The following is a 13961-nucleotide window of genomic DNA, read 5'->3' as shown; positions in this document are numbered from 1 at the left end:
CTTGTGTGTGGGAAATACCCATTAAAGAATCGGGATGATGGTGCATTGGGCCACTCACTCTAAAATGGTGCAGAAAAAAGATTCTTACTACTGTACTTGCAACTTTTCTGCAAGTCTGGGCACAATTACAAAATTAATCCCTTCTTTTTTCCTTCGACAGGGGTGTGGTGCAGTTGAGTATCTGATTAGAAGTCAGCAGGGCCAGGCCTGAAATCTAGCTGTGGGCCACTACCTTGTTATGTGATACTGGGAAGCATGATATGATGGGAGAGACACGGATTTCGAGATCACAGGGACTGTGTCCCAGTCTTCGCTTTGCCACTAACAGGCTGAATGGCTTTCCACACGCTTTCCTTTTCCTCTCCCCTAGAACATAGGAATAAAACTACCCACTTCAGATACACACTGTGAAGACTACCTCATTCATGCCTTCGGCAAATACTTATTCAGCATGCACTAAATGTTCCGGTAACCGATCCAGGTTCTAGGAATACAGTGAAGAACAGATCTTTCCTCCACGGAGCTTATACCCCAGCAGGGGTGGAGAGACACACAAGGAAAAAAAATCTGTATATATAATGAACTCTCAGAGAATGATAAGGACTGTGAAGAAGAATACAGCAGGCAAGGCCTTAGAAGGTGGTGAGGGTGAAGCGGTCAGACAAGAGAAGTAGGAGATTTTAGGAAGAAAGTGGCAGAAAAATAAAATTATCACAGGAAACAAAACAAGAAAACACAGACCACAAAAGCCAAAAGACTTATAAAAACAAAACACATAACAGAATATATGGCAGAAAAAAAGACCAATATACGTGCCATATCAAGGAAGGTAAATGGCCTACACTCGCCTATAAATGAAAAACACTTTAAAGCTGGATCGCAAACCAAAATTCAACTCCAGCCTTCATCTAAGAGAACCGCGTGGAGAAAAAAGGAAATCTCAAATGTTTAAGATAAAATGATAAGCAAAGGCACACCAGCCGGACAAGAAGCAAGCAGGGACAAGTTACGGCATCAGACAAGGCAACAAACATGGAAGGAGATAGAGAAGGGCACTTCAAGTGATGGAGAGTGTGGCAAAATGAGAACAAGGAGGACATCTATGCACCAAGGACCAACCACACAGAAGTCCCCTTGGGCTGAAAAGGACCCGAGGCAGCAGCAGGTGTAATTCACCTCTCTAAGTCCCCAGCAGGTCAAATAAGTGAGGGTCCTAAAGACCTAAGCAATGTAATTGATGAAGGGAAGTTAACAGATATATTTTGTAACTCAATACACTTAAAACAAGGAATATGCCTTCCTTTTAAATGTCTGTGGAGTGGTCATAAAAAAACACAAAGAAACCTCAGTAAATTCTCAGAGGTGAAAATATCGCTAAACTGATTACAAGGCCATTACATCAGAAAGCCAGAACAAATTCAGGAAACAAAACATGTAGGTTTTAAACAACTCCTGGGACAAAAATAAAACCAACTAAAATTGCAAAATTCCTAAAAAATATCAATCATGAAGATGTTAAATATCAGAACATGGATAATGCAGTAATTATAGGAAAATTCATAGCCTTAAATAATTATGGAAATAATAGGAAATTTAAAATAAATGGATTAAATATGCAGCTCAATCAGTGAGGGCAAACTAACACAGTGAGCCCCCATAAAGCAGAAAGAAGATGGGGACAGAATTAAAGAGAAGAGACAAGAACTGAGGAACAGAGTAGATCATCTACTAGCCAGCTGAATCAAGAAAAAGAAGAAGAAGCAAAATTATATAAAATAAACAGAAGTGGAGAAATGACCTCAGGAGAAGAGGCAGTTAGATACCATTAGAAATTTAATTTTTTAAAAATGAGCTCTTTCTGAAGTTATATAAAACTATGAAAGCTGGGGGCACCTGGGTGGCTCAGTCAGTTAAGCATCTGCTTTCAGCTCAGGTCATGATCCCAGGGTCCTGGGATGGAGCCCCGCATCGGGCTCCTTGCTCAGCAGTGAGCCTGCTTCTCCCTTTGCTGTTCCCCCTGCTTGTGCTCGCTCTCTTTCTTTCTCTGACAAATAAAATCTTTTTAAAAATAAATAAATTAAAAAAATAAATAAAAATATGAAAGCTGTTCCACAGGCACAGAGTTCTGATTCTGCAAGACGGAGAAGGTAGCGGTCCGCTGCACGACAACATGAATGCAGTTAGCATGACTGGGCTGTATGGTCAAGATGGCACATTTATGTGGTTTTACCACAACTTTAAATAAAGAAACAAGAGAGAAAGGGAAGAAAATGACATCGAAGCAAATATCCAAGCAAATATTAAAATATACTGTAAGCCCGTAATAGTGACGAGGGCGGTATTGGCTCATGGGTGGACAAGGCAGATGGATGGAAGAGAGCTCAAAAATCTTCCTGAACAGATGAGAAAAATGACATCACTTATTAGTGGAGAAAGATTATTATTAAATGACTTGGAGACAGTTAAATAGTTTTCTGGAAAAAGGGTGGATCAATGCCTCTTTCCTCACACCTTAATAAACTCCACATACAAAAAGGCCCTAAATGTTAAAATGGATGAGCCCATGGAAGTATGAGAATTTGAACTATCTATATGATCTAGAGGAGAAAAGTCCTTCTAAGCATGACACAGAAATGGGAGGTATTTGTAAAGAGACTGCTGAATTTAAAATAAGCATCTTCCAGCTCGCCTCATGCACAGGAGGACTGTCACCCTTCCTGGTTCCAACAATGTTTCAAACAGCAAATGATCGGAAGCCACCTGAGGGTTGGGGAGAAGACAGAGTCAGTGAAGGACAACGCACCTTACGCAGCAGTGAGGAACAACGTGGTGGCCCCGGTGTGCTGTGGTGGTGGTGGGGGGGGGATACCCAACACCTGTCCCTAAGCAAGAGAGCTCTCATGTGCTCCCACTGAGGACAAAACCGTAGTGGGCACCTGCAGAGTGCGGGCGGTGGGACGGGGTGCTCCAGGGGAGGACGGCTGCAGGAAGGAGACTTCACACACAGCTTTCTGCACCTCTTGAATTCTGAAGCTCATCTGTGCACGATTCTATCTTTGCAAAGGAAACAGACCACACACTCAGTGTACAGCCTCACTGGGGTTACATCTGGGGGTGCGGGGGACTGCCTGCTTCTGATTGGGGTCTCTCCCTTTGAGGCGAGGGTGCAGACAGAAGGAGCCTTGTCGAGTCAGGCCTAGAATCACGCTTCATTCTGCCACCCATATACTGGTGACGGGGACATGATCTCTCTGATTTTCAAGCTCGATAAAACAAGGGTGGTTTTTCCAACCTCTCAGGGGTGTTGTGGGGACTATGTGACATGAGACACGTTCAACACCAGCAGAGGCCCATTCCAGGAGGTTCGCCACAAAGGGAGTTGTGTTGATCACGGGTCCAAGTCCAAAAGCCGGGACATTTCTTGGCTCGGTGGCTTGGGTCTGTCATAACCAGGGTGCCCAGCCCACTTCAGGTGGGCAGGGAGCCCTCATGAACTCTATGCTCACCAGGGACTGGAAGCCTGGTACCTGCCACCCTGCAGATCTCAGACTCTCTCCTTCGGCGTCTTCTCGGAGCTTGAAAACGGCACCCACACCCACCCTCTTAGCACCTGTGGACCAAGAGGGCACCAGGGGACACCAGCTCACCACACACCACGCTGCAGAGACACGAACCTTTTTCCCAGATTCAGAGTCAAGGGATGCAAGGCATGGCCCTGTGTCCCATTCTCCTCTCCCACAGGCAAATCCTATAGCAGAAATCCCCTTCCTAAAAGAAGGTGTCTCTTAAAGAAAGTGGCAGGCAGCTGAAGGTGTGGGGGACCGAGAGCTGGGCCCGCAGGGGCAGTCCCCGTGAGCACAGCCCAGACGGGCACCCGGAAGGTGCTCAGTAGCCATTTGCTGGGGGGGAGGGGGGAGGGGCCCAGGGGGTGTAAGGAAGAAGCAGAAGCCTGCCAGAGTGAGGACGCGTCTTCTCAGGGAGCAGATCAGATGTGGAAATGGCAATTTCAGGGACGAATTATATCAGCTTTTCACTCGCTGGTTTCTTCCAGAAGGTATATAATAATGCTGATTTCAGTGGGTGATTATGGAGAAGAAAGAAGAAAGGGACACACAGAGCTCCTGAGGCACTGCAGTGAGCACCCCACAAATACAGTTGTTCTTTTGGGGGAAATTATCACAATTCAGCAGCACTCCCAAACATTATGTTAAAACTAGGATGCTTGGGACCAAGGAGAAGATCGGGGTGGAGGGGGCAAGGTGGGGCAAGGGGAGATGGGGTCTCACAGAAGCATGGAAACAAGCTCCGGAGTCCGACATGGGACGGCCCTGCGAGCTGCGTAGACACGGGCCAGCGCTGTGAGCCACGTGGACGCGGGACAGGCCTGCGAGCCGCGTGGACGCGGGACGACGCTGCGAGCTGCGTGCCGCAGAGGCTCTGCAGGTTTCGGTCCCTCCGTGGACGCAGACGCTGGTGCCTCCCTTGCTGGCTGTGAGGACAGAGCGTGTGGAGCATCCCCGGCACACAGCCGGCCCCCTCTGGCAGGGCTGCCAGCCACCAGGGAAGGACAGGAGGGGACCCATGAAGCCCACAGGGTCATACCCAAGGAGGGAGATCAAGAGTGGCCCAGGGCTTTCTCGTGTACGTTTTTTTTTTAATCATTTTTCTTCAAGAAAAATATAACTACTTTTGTATCCTTTACAAATTTTTTTCTGTTTTTCTGTTCTTTATAAATTTACATATTTGTATTTGGCAAAGGTGCCCAAGGGATGGTGAGATGGCCCCTTAGGCCCCCTGCATCCACCTCCTGGCCACTTGGATCTCAGGTAGAAGGGCCATTGCAATCACTGGGCGCCAGGGTAGGGGTCCTCGGCCCAGGCTGACCACGCTCTCTGGCTTACCGAACCACCTGATCAGCCCGGCCCAGCAAAGCCCGCCTTGTCAGTGGGCCCACAGGCTAGCACCCTCACCCAGGAGCAGAGGTCTGGAGAAATCCACAGCCCTGTGCCGCTGCTAAGTTACCTGGGAAACAGGCAGGGGTCAGTGGGCAGGCTCAGCCTCCAGGGAGGCCTGGGCGCCCCCCATGGCCACCTGCGGCTGCCGACTGTCCCGCTGGATGGCTGGCTGGAACCTGGCTCTCCACTTTCTCTCCCAAGGTGTCTGAGACATGACTGCACTTGGTGACTTACTACAGCCATCCCGCACGAATCTCAGGTCAGAAACAAAACCCCACAAGGTCTCCACATGACACAATTTGACGAAAGGACCCCTTGCAGGGCAGTCCCTGGGATGCAGCCCATCCTCAAGGCAAAGACAGCCTGGTTTCCCAACCCCCCAGATCCAGACTCCTGAATGGAACGGGCTGAATGCAGCAGGTGCCATAAGACAGGAGGAGCAACTTTCAGATGGGACGGGCCCTGCAGGTGGTCCTGTGCCTTGTCTCCAAGGGCACGCCGGCTCCTTCGTAAAAAGGTGGCCGCAGGAGTCGGGTTCCCGGGCTGCTTCTTGCCTCTGCTTCCGGGTCACCCGCACGAGCTCCTACCTAGCACACACCAGGCTGTGTGTGGACGGTCTGTTAACGGACCTGGGTCCACCACCTGCATCAGACTGGGAGTGTCTTAAAGGCAGGGATGGAGTTTAACTTACAAGTGGGTCCCCAGCACCTGGGACAGTGCCTGCTACAGAGCAGAGGGTCAGTAGATAGATAACTTCTGAATAAACAGACAAAACCCTCAGCCCACGCATCTACATTCTCCACATAACCTTAGGTAACAGAAACCCCTGAATATTTCCTACTTTGTAAAAAGGGAATAGTAGTGATGATCTCTCAGACTTGCACGGGTTGGACACTGTGTCCTGCTCCCCAAATGTGAGGGCATGCTGCTCCCTGAGGCAGGGAAGCGTGTGTCCCCACAGTCCCCACAGTTTCATGTGTCTGCGAGACCTGCTACCCCCATGCGTGCACGCACAGTCTGCACACCACAGCTAGGGCCGGAACGCACGGCGGGGCTCGCGGGATGATGATATGGCGGATGTGCACTGAAAATAGCCCCACGTAAGGTGGCCAACACCTAATCTGCATTTGCTGGCCATCACGGAAAGCACAGCCCATCACTGATGTATCTAGGAAGCTACAAAAAGTGTCACCATCTGAGGGAGGTAGAAGGGGGCACGGTAGGGGGACACTGGAATCAGCTCAGCCTCATTAGTCACGACTGGTACTGACAGAATGGACTGGAAACAGCCCCTAGACAGACGGTCAGGGAGCATGCTGGGCTCTGCAACCCGCCCTGTCTTCCTGCCCGGAGGTGCAGCCCCCTAGTTCACAGGACAGTTTCCAGAGGGAGATGAGAGGCACAGCACATCAGAAGCCGCAGCCCATAACAGACACATGAAAAAATGTTCATCATCATTAGCCGTCAGGGAAATTCAAATCAAAACCACACTGAGCTACCACCTTACACCAGTTAGAATGGCAAAAATGGACAGGGAAAGAAACAAAAAATGTTGGAGAGGTTGTGGAGAAAGGGGAACCCTCTTACACTGTTGGTGGGAATGCAAGTTGGTACAACCACTTTGGAAAACAGTGTGGAGGTCCCTCAAAAAATTAAATATAGAGCTACCCTGTGACCCAGCAATTGCACTCCTGGGTATTTACGCCAAAGATACAAACGTAGTGAAAAGAAGGGCCACATGCACCCCAATGTTCATAGCGGCAATGTCCACAATAGCCAGACTGTGAAAGGAGCCGAGATGCCCTTCAACAGATGAATGGATAAAGAAGATGTGGTCCATATAGACAATGGAATATTACTCAGCCATCAGAAAGGATGAATACCCAACTTTACATCAACATGGATGGGACTGGAGGAGATTATGCTAAGTGAAATAAGTCAAGCAGAGAAAGTCAATTATCATATGGTTTCACTTATCTGTGGAACATAAGGAATAGCATGGAGAACATTAGAGAAGGAAGGGGAAAATGGGGGGGGGGATTGGAGGGAGAGATGAACCATGAGAGACTATGGACCTGAGAAACAAACAGGGTTTTAGAGGGGAGGGGGGAGGGGGGATTTGTTAGCCCGGTGATGGGTGTTAAGGAGCACACGTACTACATGGTGCACTGGGCGTTATACGCAAACAATGGATCATGGAACACAACATCAAACCTAATGATGTAATGTATGGTGATTAACGTAACATAATAAAATTAAATTAAATTAAAAAAAAAAAAGAAGAAGAAGCCACAGCCCAACCATGCCGACCTAGGGTCCGGTCCCAGGCCCTGCCCCAGCCCTGCCGCAGCTCTGACCTGCCCCTGCCCTGCCGTGCCTCTGGATGCACCCCAGAATCTCCACTTCCTCCTTTCCATGACCGACTGGTACACAGAAGCTCCAGCGGTCCCCCACCTGCTCGGACGGGCAGAGGAGCATGCTCCCACCAGGATCACAGGCCTCTCGTCACACCTTCACTGACGACTTGGTGCCCTCAGCATCCCCAGTTCACAAGCAAGAGACTGAGGCTCAGAGAACTTGTCCACTTGCCCAAGGAAGCTCCAGCACAAGGAAGCAGCAGAGCCAGGACCGAGACCCACAGCAGCTTGGTGCCGGCGGCATGCCCAGCTACCGGGTGGCACCACCACCATCACACAGCCAACACGGCCATGTTTGTGCTCTACCAACACCCCAGAAAATATGAACAACTTCAGAAAATCCTTGCAGAGAGAACGACCCCAAAACACAAAAAAGCTCTCTGTGCAAGCCAGTGCGTGTGATCTATAGAACAACGAACATTTCACAACAAAGAAGACATCCAACAGAACAAGGGCTAAGTTACCTTGTGTCCACTTGGTGAAATTATAACCTGGCCTTCCATGGCACGTATAAGACATGTTTGTAACATGGGGAATATTTGTGTTTTTCAAGGGAAAAAAAAGGACACCAAAGTACAAACCTGGTCTGATCATCTCTATGAACAAAGTTTAAATTTGAGGATAGCAAAAAAGCTTAGAAATACACAAAAATTCAATGAAATAGAGGTTGTTTTGAGGGGTGGGAAAAGAGTAATTTTTCTCTGTCCAACTTTTCTGATTTTCCCTAGCTTTCCACAGTGAGAATATATTACTTTGATCAAGTGACCTGGAAAGGCCAATGTGAGGGCATCTGCCTTTTTTTTTTTATAAAGATTTTATTTATCTATTTATTTGAGAGAGAGAGACAGCATGACAGGGGGAGGGTCAGAGGGACAAGCAGACTCCCCACTGAGCAGGGAGCCCGATGCGGGACTCGATCCCGGGACTCCAGGATCATGACCTGAGCCGAAGGCAGTCGCTTAACCAACTGAGCCACCCAGGTGCCCCGGCATCTGCCTTTGAACCTGGACCAGTCACCCCTCGGCTGGGCAGGTGCTGGACAGAACCCCGGACCCGGCCGAGCCTTGGTGTCCTCGTTTGGAAAAGGACATGTGCAGCGTGCAGGGATGTCAGAAGTGACGACATGATGTCCGGACACCTTGCCTGCCACGTGACAGGCACGTGCAAAATGTTTACTTCAGAATAATGGGCTTTATCTTGTTGAGCTACCCACCTGAGCCTGCTTGAGTCAGAGAAAAAAATCAGTCAGCCGGGCCAAGCGGGCTGACGTTTGGAAGCTCCAGGAGCACCTGTCGGGTAAGTGAGGGCCCAGCCGAGGCAACCTGCACAGAAACTCTGAACCCCCTCAGGCCAGGGGGCCCTGTTAGAGCGGTTAGGAGAGCCCAATCAAGGGGGGGCACAGGGGACGGGCAGACCCACAGCCCGAGATGTTGGCATCACCCACAGCTGGGGTGACGGGAGGCGGGCACTGCCATGAGCTGAGGCCAGGGATGAAGACGCTGCTCCGCTGCGGACTGCTGGGGGCCTGGGGAGGCAGACAAAACTGCCCACCAGCTCACATGGAACACCACACTGCAACGGTGCTCACCGCACAGAAGGGAAAGGGACTTCAGAAATGCTGGTCCCGGGCGCCTGGGTGGCTCAGTCGTTGAGCAACTGCCTTCGGCTCAGATCATGGTCCCAGGGTCCTGGGATCGAGCCCCATATCGGACTCCCTGCTCCGCGGGAAGCCTGCTTCTCCCTCGCCCACTCCACCTGCTTGTGTTCCCTCTCTCGCTGTGTCTCTCTCTGTCAAATAAATAAATAAAATCTTTAAAAAAAAAAAGAAAGAAAGAAATGCTGGTCCCCACAACGGCCATGTCACCATCAACAGTCACAGGTTCATTTGACGAAGCAGCTCAAGAGTCTAACGTTCACATCTTTTGACTTAGTAACTCCAAAACTAGAAAACCAGTCTGGTCAAAAAATCAAGCAAAAATCTGTTCAAAAAGATGTTCACTGGAAACAGCTAGATATGGTACCAAATTACGACACTCGGACTGGGAAAACGTCACGCGTGGTTGCTGGGGGGTGTTAATGCCGCGAGCGCAGGACCTCAGCTCGGTCAGACACCTGGGGACGCTACAGGTGTGGCCCCCAGCTGCCCCGTTGGGGGAGCCGCCAGGAGGCAGCTCACGCCATCCCAGCAAGGCCTCTTGGCACAAAAGCCTCCCAGGTCCTAGGATGATTTTTTTTAAAGCCATGCATCCTCTCCAGGATAGTATTATTAAACCCGTCTTATCTACCAACATACTGGCGTGCCCATGGTATGTGTAGGACAGCGGACCCAAACGTTGTTAAAAAACAGAAAAGTTAAACACCTCTATGGAATCCAGTGCAAATGCAGGGCCCTCCGCTGGGCTCTGCAAGGGGTCTGGACCCTCCTGGGCCCACCGCAGGGCGTGGCTGCCGTGTGACTGTTTGGGCCTCGGGGAAGTTCTTTTGGGGGACAGAATATGTCAACACACATTTTATTTCATTTTGTTTCACAGGACTGGTTTCCTGGGCCTGTCCCAGCCCTGGAGGTGGGAGGGTCTGGGGGTCTGACCCTGCTCAGCTGCCCACAGCTGGTGGAAGTACCTGGCTGTGCCCAGGTAACCAGGAGCTGGGACGTTCCAACCTAGAAAAGTATCTGGGGGCCGAGGGAAGCCCCCAGAGGTGCATACACTGATTCTCTGCAGAAATGTCCCCCCTTTCCTTCCACTCAGGCTGGATGCATGGAGTAAAATGTGGTCCACTCGTTGGCTGCTCATGGGACTCCTGCTGGCCTTCATCGGAAGGAGCAGGGAGACCAGTGGGGGAGGGGGTCCCCCATGCAGTACAGGGGGTCTCACAAACTGATGGGAAGCAAGGGAAGGCCAGCCCATGGCCCCTGGGACAATTCTCATGTGTTTCTCACATGCAAAAGGGGGAGAGGATACTTCAATTACCTGGAGAAGAGACTTGATACTGATTTACAATATCTGGGCTAAAATATATTGCCAGCAACTGACCTAAAGTCGATTAGATCATGAAATCATTTCCAGAAAACAATAAAGCCTCTCACTTCAACAGCAATATACTTAGTCTGTTCCTCAACAAGATACTTTTGGCTGCTCTTAGGAAGGCACAGAGCAGGGTCAAAGCTGCTGGTGGACCAGGAAGCAAACACTCAGGTACATCGTCGGTGCTCATCACAGTGAGCGCTCCTGGGTTGAGGACCGAGTTCAGGTCTTTACCAAATACACACTCTTCCGTGCCGACCCCGTGGTCGAAGCTCCTCCAGAGAGCAATAAGAGCACGGAGGCAGCACCCCGTTCCCCACGCCAACCACTCAAGATCCAGACACACAGACAGAAGGCACGCCCGCGGGGACAAGGCCACGTGCCGCCACAGGCGACGTCAGACTCTGCGGCAGCTGGGACGCCAGGGCGTCTCGACACCCATCACCACGTGTGTGTTTGAGGGCACTGACCCTTCCACAAGTGTGTGCTGACGGGACACGCCTGAAGGGCCATGCTCAGGTAAGACGCAGACTTGCCATGGCCAGCCGGCCGACTCGGCCACCCGCAGGGAAAGGCGCGTTCGCCCAGAGGTGACGGGCACATACTCACCCCACTGAAGAGGAGCCAGCTGCAGGTGCTCCAGGACCAGCTGGTTCAGGAGTCCTTCCACACTCGCCTCGCCCGTGCGCTTCAGAGAGGGGTGAGTGCCAGTCAAGGAAAACTCGGCTCCTGCTGAGCCCCGGGGACAGGAGGAAGCGTTCTCGAAGCTTCTACGGACGCCCGGACAGAACCCTCCCCCAGCAGATCTATGTCCCCCTCTTCTCAAATGATATCCAACCAACCGCTGAGACATGACCTGAGTGTGGAAAACAGGCATATTAACATGCCAAGTACCTCTCCTCCCTGAACCCAAATCCGGTCAATCAAGCTACTGTCGCATAAAGAAGGGAAATTCATTGGGATTATTTTAATCCAACAGCAATTCCTAGGGGGGTGGGGGGAATACAGGAAACGGAAGGCTGTTTTTCCTTAATAAAACAAACTATGGCCCATGGTTCAACGTAACCAAATGCGTTTCTGGACACGTGTCAGCTTCGTGCTGGTTTCATGTCTGTCGTGTTATACATCTTGATGTAATTACACATATTATTACGAATGGGCTCACTTAGGCGAGTTCATAATGGAGGAAGTCACAGTCTCTCAGCAAGTATCAGCGGATGAAGAAATTAGGTTTAGAAATGCAGAAAACAGATGTCTCCTGGGCACTAATATTAAACAGCCAACGTGGCTCTCAGAAACAGATCTGCAAGCCTCTTCCCCTTTCCCTACATAAATTAAAGCCTCAGAATTTAAGTTGTAATCAAAAGGGAAGAATTTAGTTCCTGACATTCTTTCCTGATTAGGGAAGTGAGGAGAAAAACCTGCTTCTTTCTGCCTTTAGCAAGTTAATTGCATTCAAAAAGCACACAGTATGTCTGAACCAGACAGGGATGGAGACACGAGGAGGACACTGAAATGATCAGACACGAACTTGAACTTGAGAGGCTTACAGCACTGGAACGGAGGACCGCACTCAACCTGAGGGCAGCTGTGTGGGGACAAAGCCATGCCGACAGAGCAGCCCGGAGTCGAGGCTGGGGGCATAGAGGCCCCAGGGCTCCAGGGGAAGGGAGACTAGAACTCCCAGTCTCTCCTGCCAAAGGGCCTGGCACAGGGGGGCCACGGGATCACCTGGATGGGAGCACCTAGGTGGAGGGGCACCGTGGAGTCTAGACACAGCCACCAAGCATCCAGGCAAGCTAGAGAGGGCAGGGCTGGCCGCACAGCAACAGGCCTCCGCTGAGCACAGCGACCTGTTAGACCCCCTGTTTCCCTCTCCACCCCTAAGTCCTTCTTGGCTATTTTGGACTTCTTTCAATCCTTCCAAAATACCATGTGCTCTCTCTGGACTCCGTATCTCCCACATCCGTGCTCTCTGCCTGGAAATGTTTTTCCCTCCCCTGTTCCCTCCTATCTTGGTTCATCCTTTGAGTCTCCAGCCTACCCTGAGCCCTGTCCCTGCTCCGAAGGCACTCAGATGTCCCCATGGGAATCCACACCGGCTGTGCCGGTCCTCCAGCGCTCAGCCTGGCTGCCCGCCTCAGCTGCATGAGGGCCCAGCCCTGGCCTGGGGCCTGCACCAGTGACTGGTTCACAGACCTGCTCGGTGGGTCCTGTCTGATGAATAAACAAATTCAGGATGGTAAAATCCTACACAAGACAAGGTATAGGAGTCACGCTTCTGTCACCTCCGGAGCCCATGGCCCTCAACACTCAGCCCAGAGGCTGAGACCTGAAACTTCCCTACCCCGAGCCCAGTGCCTGACTCTTGCTGGTACTGTCTGCAGACGCCGGGGGCTTTTTCCGCCCCAAGCCCCAGTGCACTCGTGGTGCTTGCTCCATCCCACACCAACCTCATGTCAGCTGGGCAGATGTGAAAGCAGGCTCATCCCGGCCAAGCTGAGCTCCCCAACAGATTGGGGACCACGCAGCGGCACTGCAGCCCTGAGCAAACCGCACCTGCCCCCTGCTGCTAGAACTGTGGGTTCCAAACGCTCCCCACCGAGCGCTGAGTCTCGGCACCGCCGCTGATGAGTGCCAGTCAGTCTACCTACTTTCTCTGAATCTGTTTCACCATCTGGAAATGGGCTCAAGAGCAACATGAACTTTACAGGAACTTCACAGGACTGTCCTGAGAACAAATGGGACAGCAGTCCTGGCCACAGTGAGCACAGCATAAATGTCCCCTATTGTGAGTGTTTGCCCCTCTCTCCTACCATTGCCCCCCCCCCAACCTCAGGGATTCAGCCACCACTGCTGGTGCCTCAGGCTCCTTCGGGGATCTTACCCCACCACAAGCAATTTACCAAAGTGCTTCCAGAGATAATTCGCTCCCTGAGAAGACTTCCCCAAATGCAATCTTCACCATCCTGTTATGCAGAGTCTAGGTGTGAGGAACTGAGAGCAGGATTGCTAGAGATTTTGCATGGCACCTGGAACGATCATGTGTGGTCCTGGGACAACCTGGGCATTAGGACTCATTTACCTCATTCATTCACTGGGTCAACAACGAGCTGCTGGAGGACATTTAGGGTAAGGGCCTGGGGTGGCTGGGGATGCACAACTAAGACTGACTCGAGACTCAAGGAGCTCACAGGCTTGTGGGAAGACAGAGCTACAAACAGACAATGCTGGCTTCCAGCAATACCCCTTCTGGGGGTGGGGCGACACCCAAAACAAGTGAGAGCAGGGACTCAAACAGATACTTGCACGCCGTGTGTGTGGCATGAATCACAGGAGCCAAAAAGTGGAAGGAACCCAAGTGTCCATGGACAGACGGATGGATAAGCGACATGTGGTCTGGACACACAATGGAGTACTGCTCAGCACCGAGGGGAAGGAAATGCTGGCCCACACTGCACCACGGATGATCCTGAAGATCTCACACTGAAATTCGGTCACGGGACACCAGCGACCGTGTGCTCCCACTTCTCCGAGGACCCTGGCGTCCTCATGTTCACGGTCAC

At 51.2% G+C, this 13961-nt stretch overlaps 1 protein-coding gene across 4 annotated transcripts in view; it reads right to left on the bottom strand.

Annotated features, from left to right (window-relative positions):
- The window catches only part of TRAPPC9 (trafficking protein particle complex subunit 9), a 550504-nt gene that overhangs the window by 107392 nt on the left and 429151 nt on the right, over positions 1-13961 (bottom strand). For all 4 annotated transcript variants that reach the window (XM_054512434.2, XM_064587832.1, XM_064587833.1 and 1 more), the window contains one exon: positions 11005-11096. In XM_054512434.2, the coding sequence (XP_054368409.1) occupies positions 11005-11096 (92 nt within the window). The remainder of the gene's footprint in view (positions 1-11004; positions 11097-13961) is intronic.

Source organism: Mirounga angustirostris, unplaced genomic scaffold (genome assembly GCF_029215605.1).
Source record: "Mirounga angustirostris isolate CCGP_5_RB_7025 unplaced genomic scaffold, mMirAng1.0.hap1 SCAF_4, whole genome shotgun sequence".
NCBI lineage: Eukaryota > Metazoa > Chordata > Mammalia > Carnivora > Phocidae > Mirounga > Mirounga angustirostris.
This window is presented reverse-complemented; position numbering and strand designations above follow the sequence as displayed.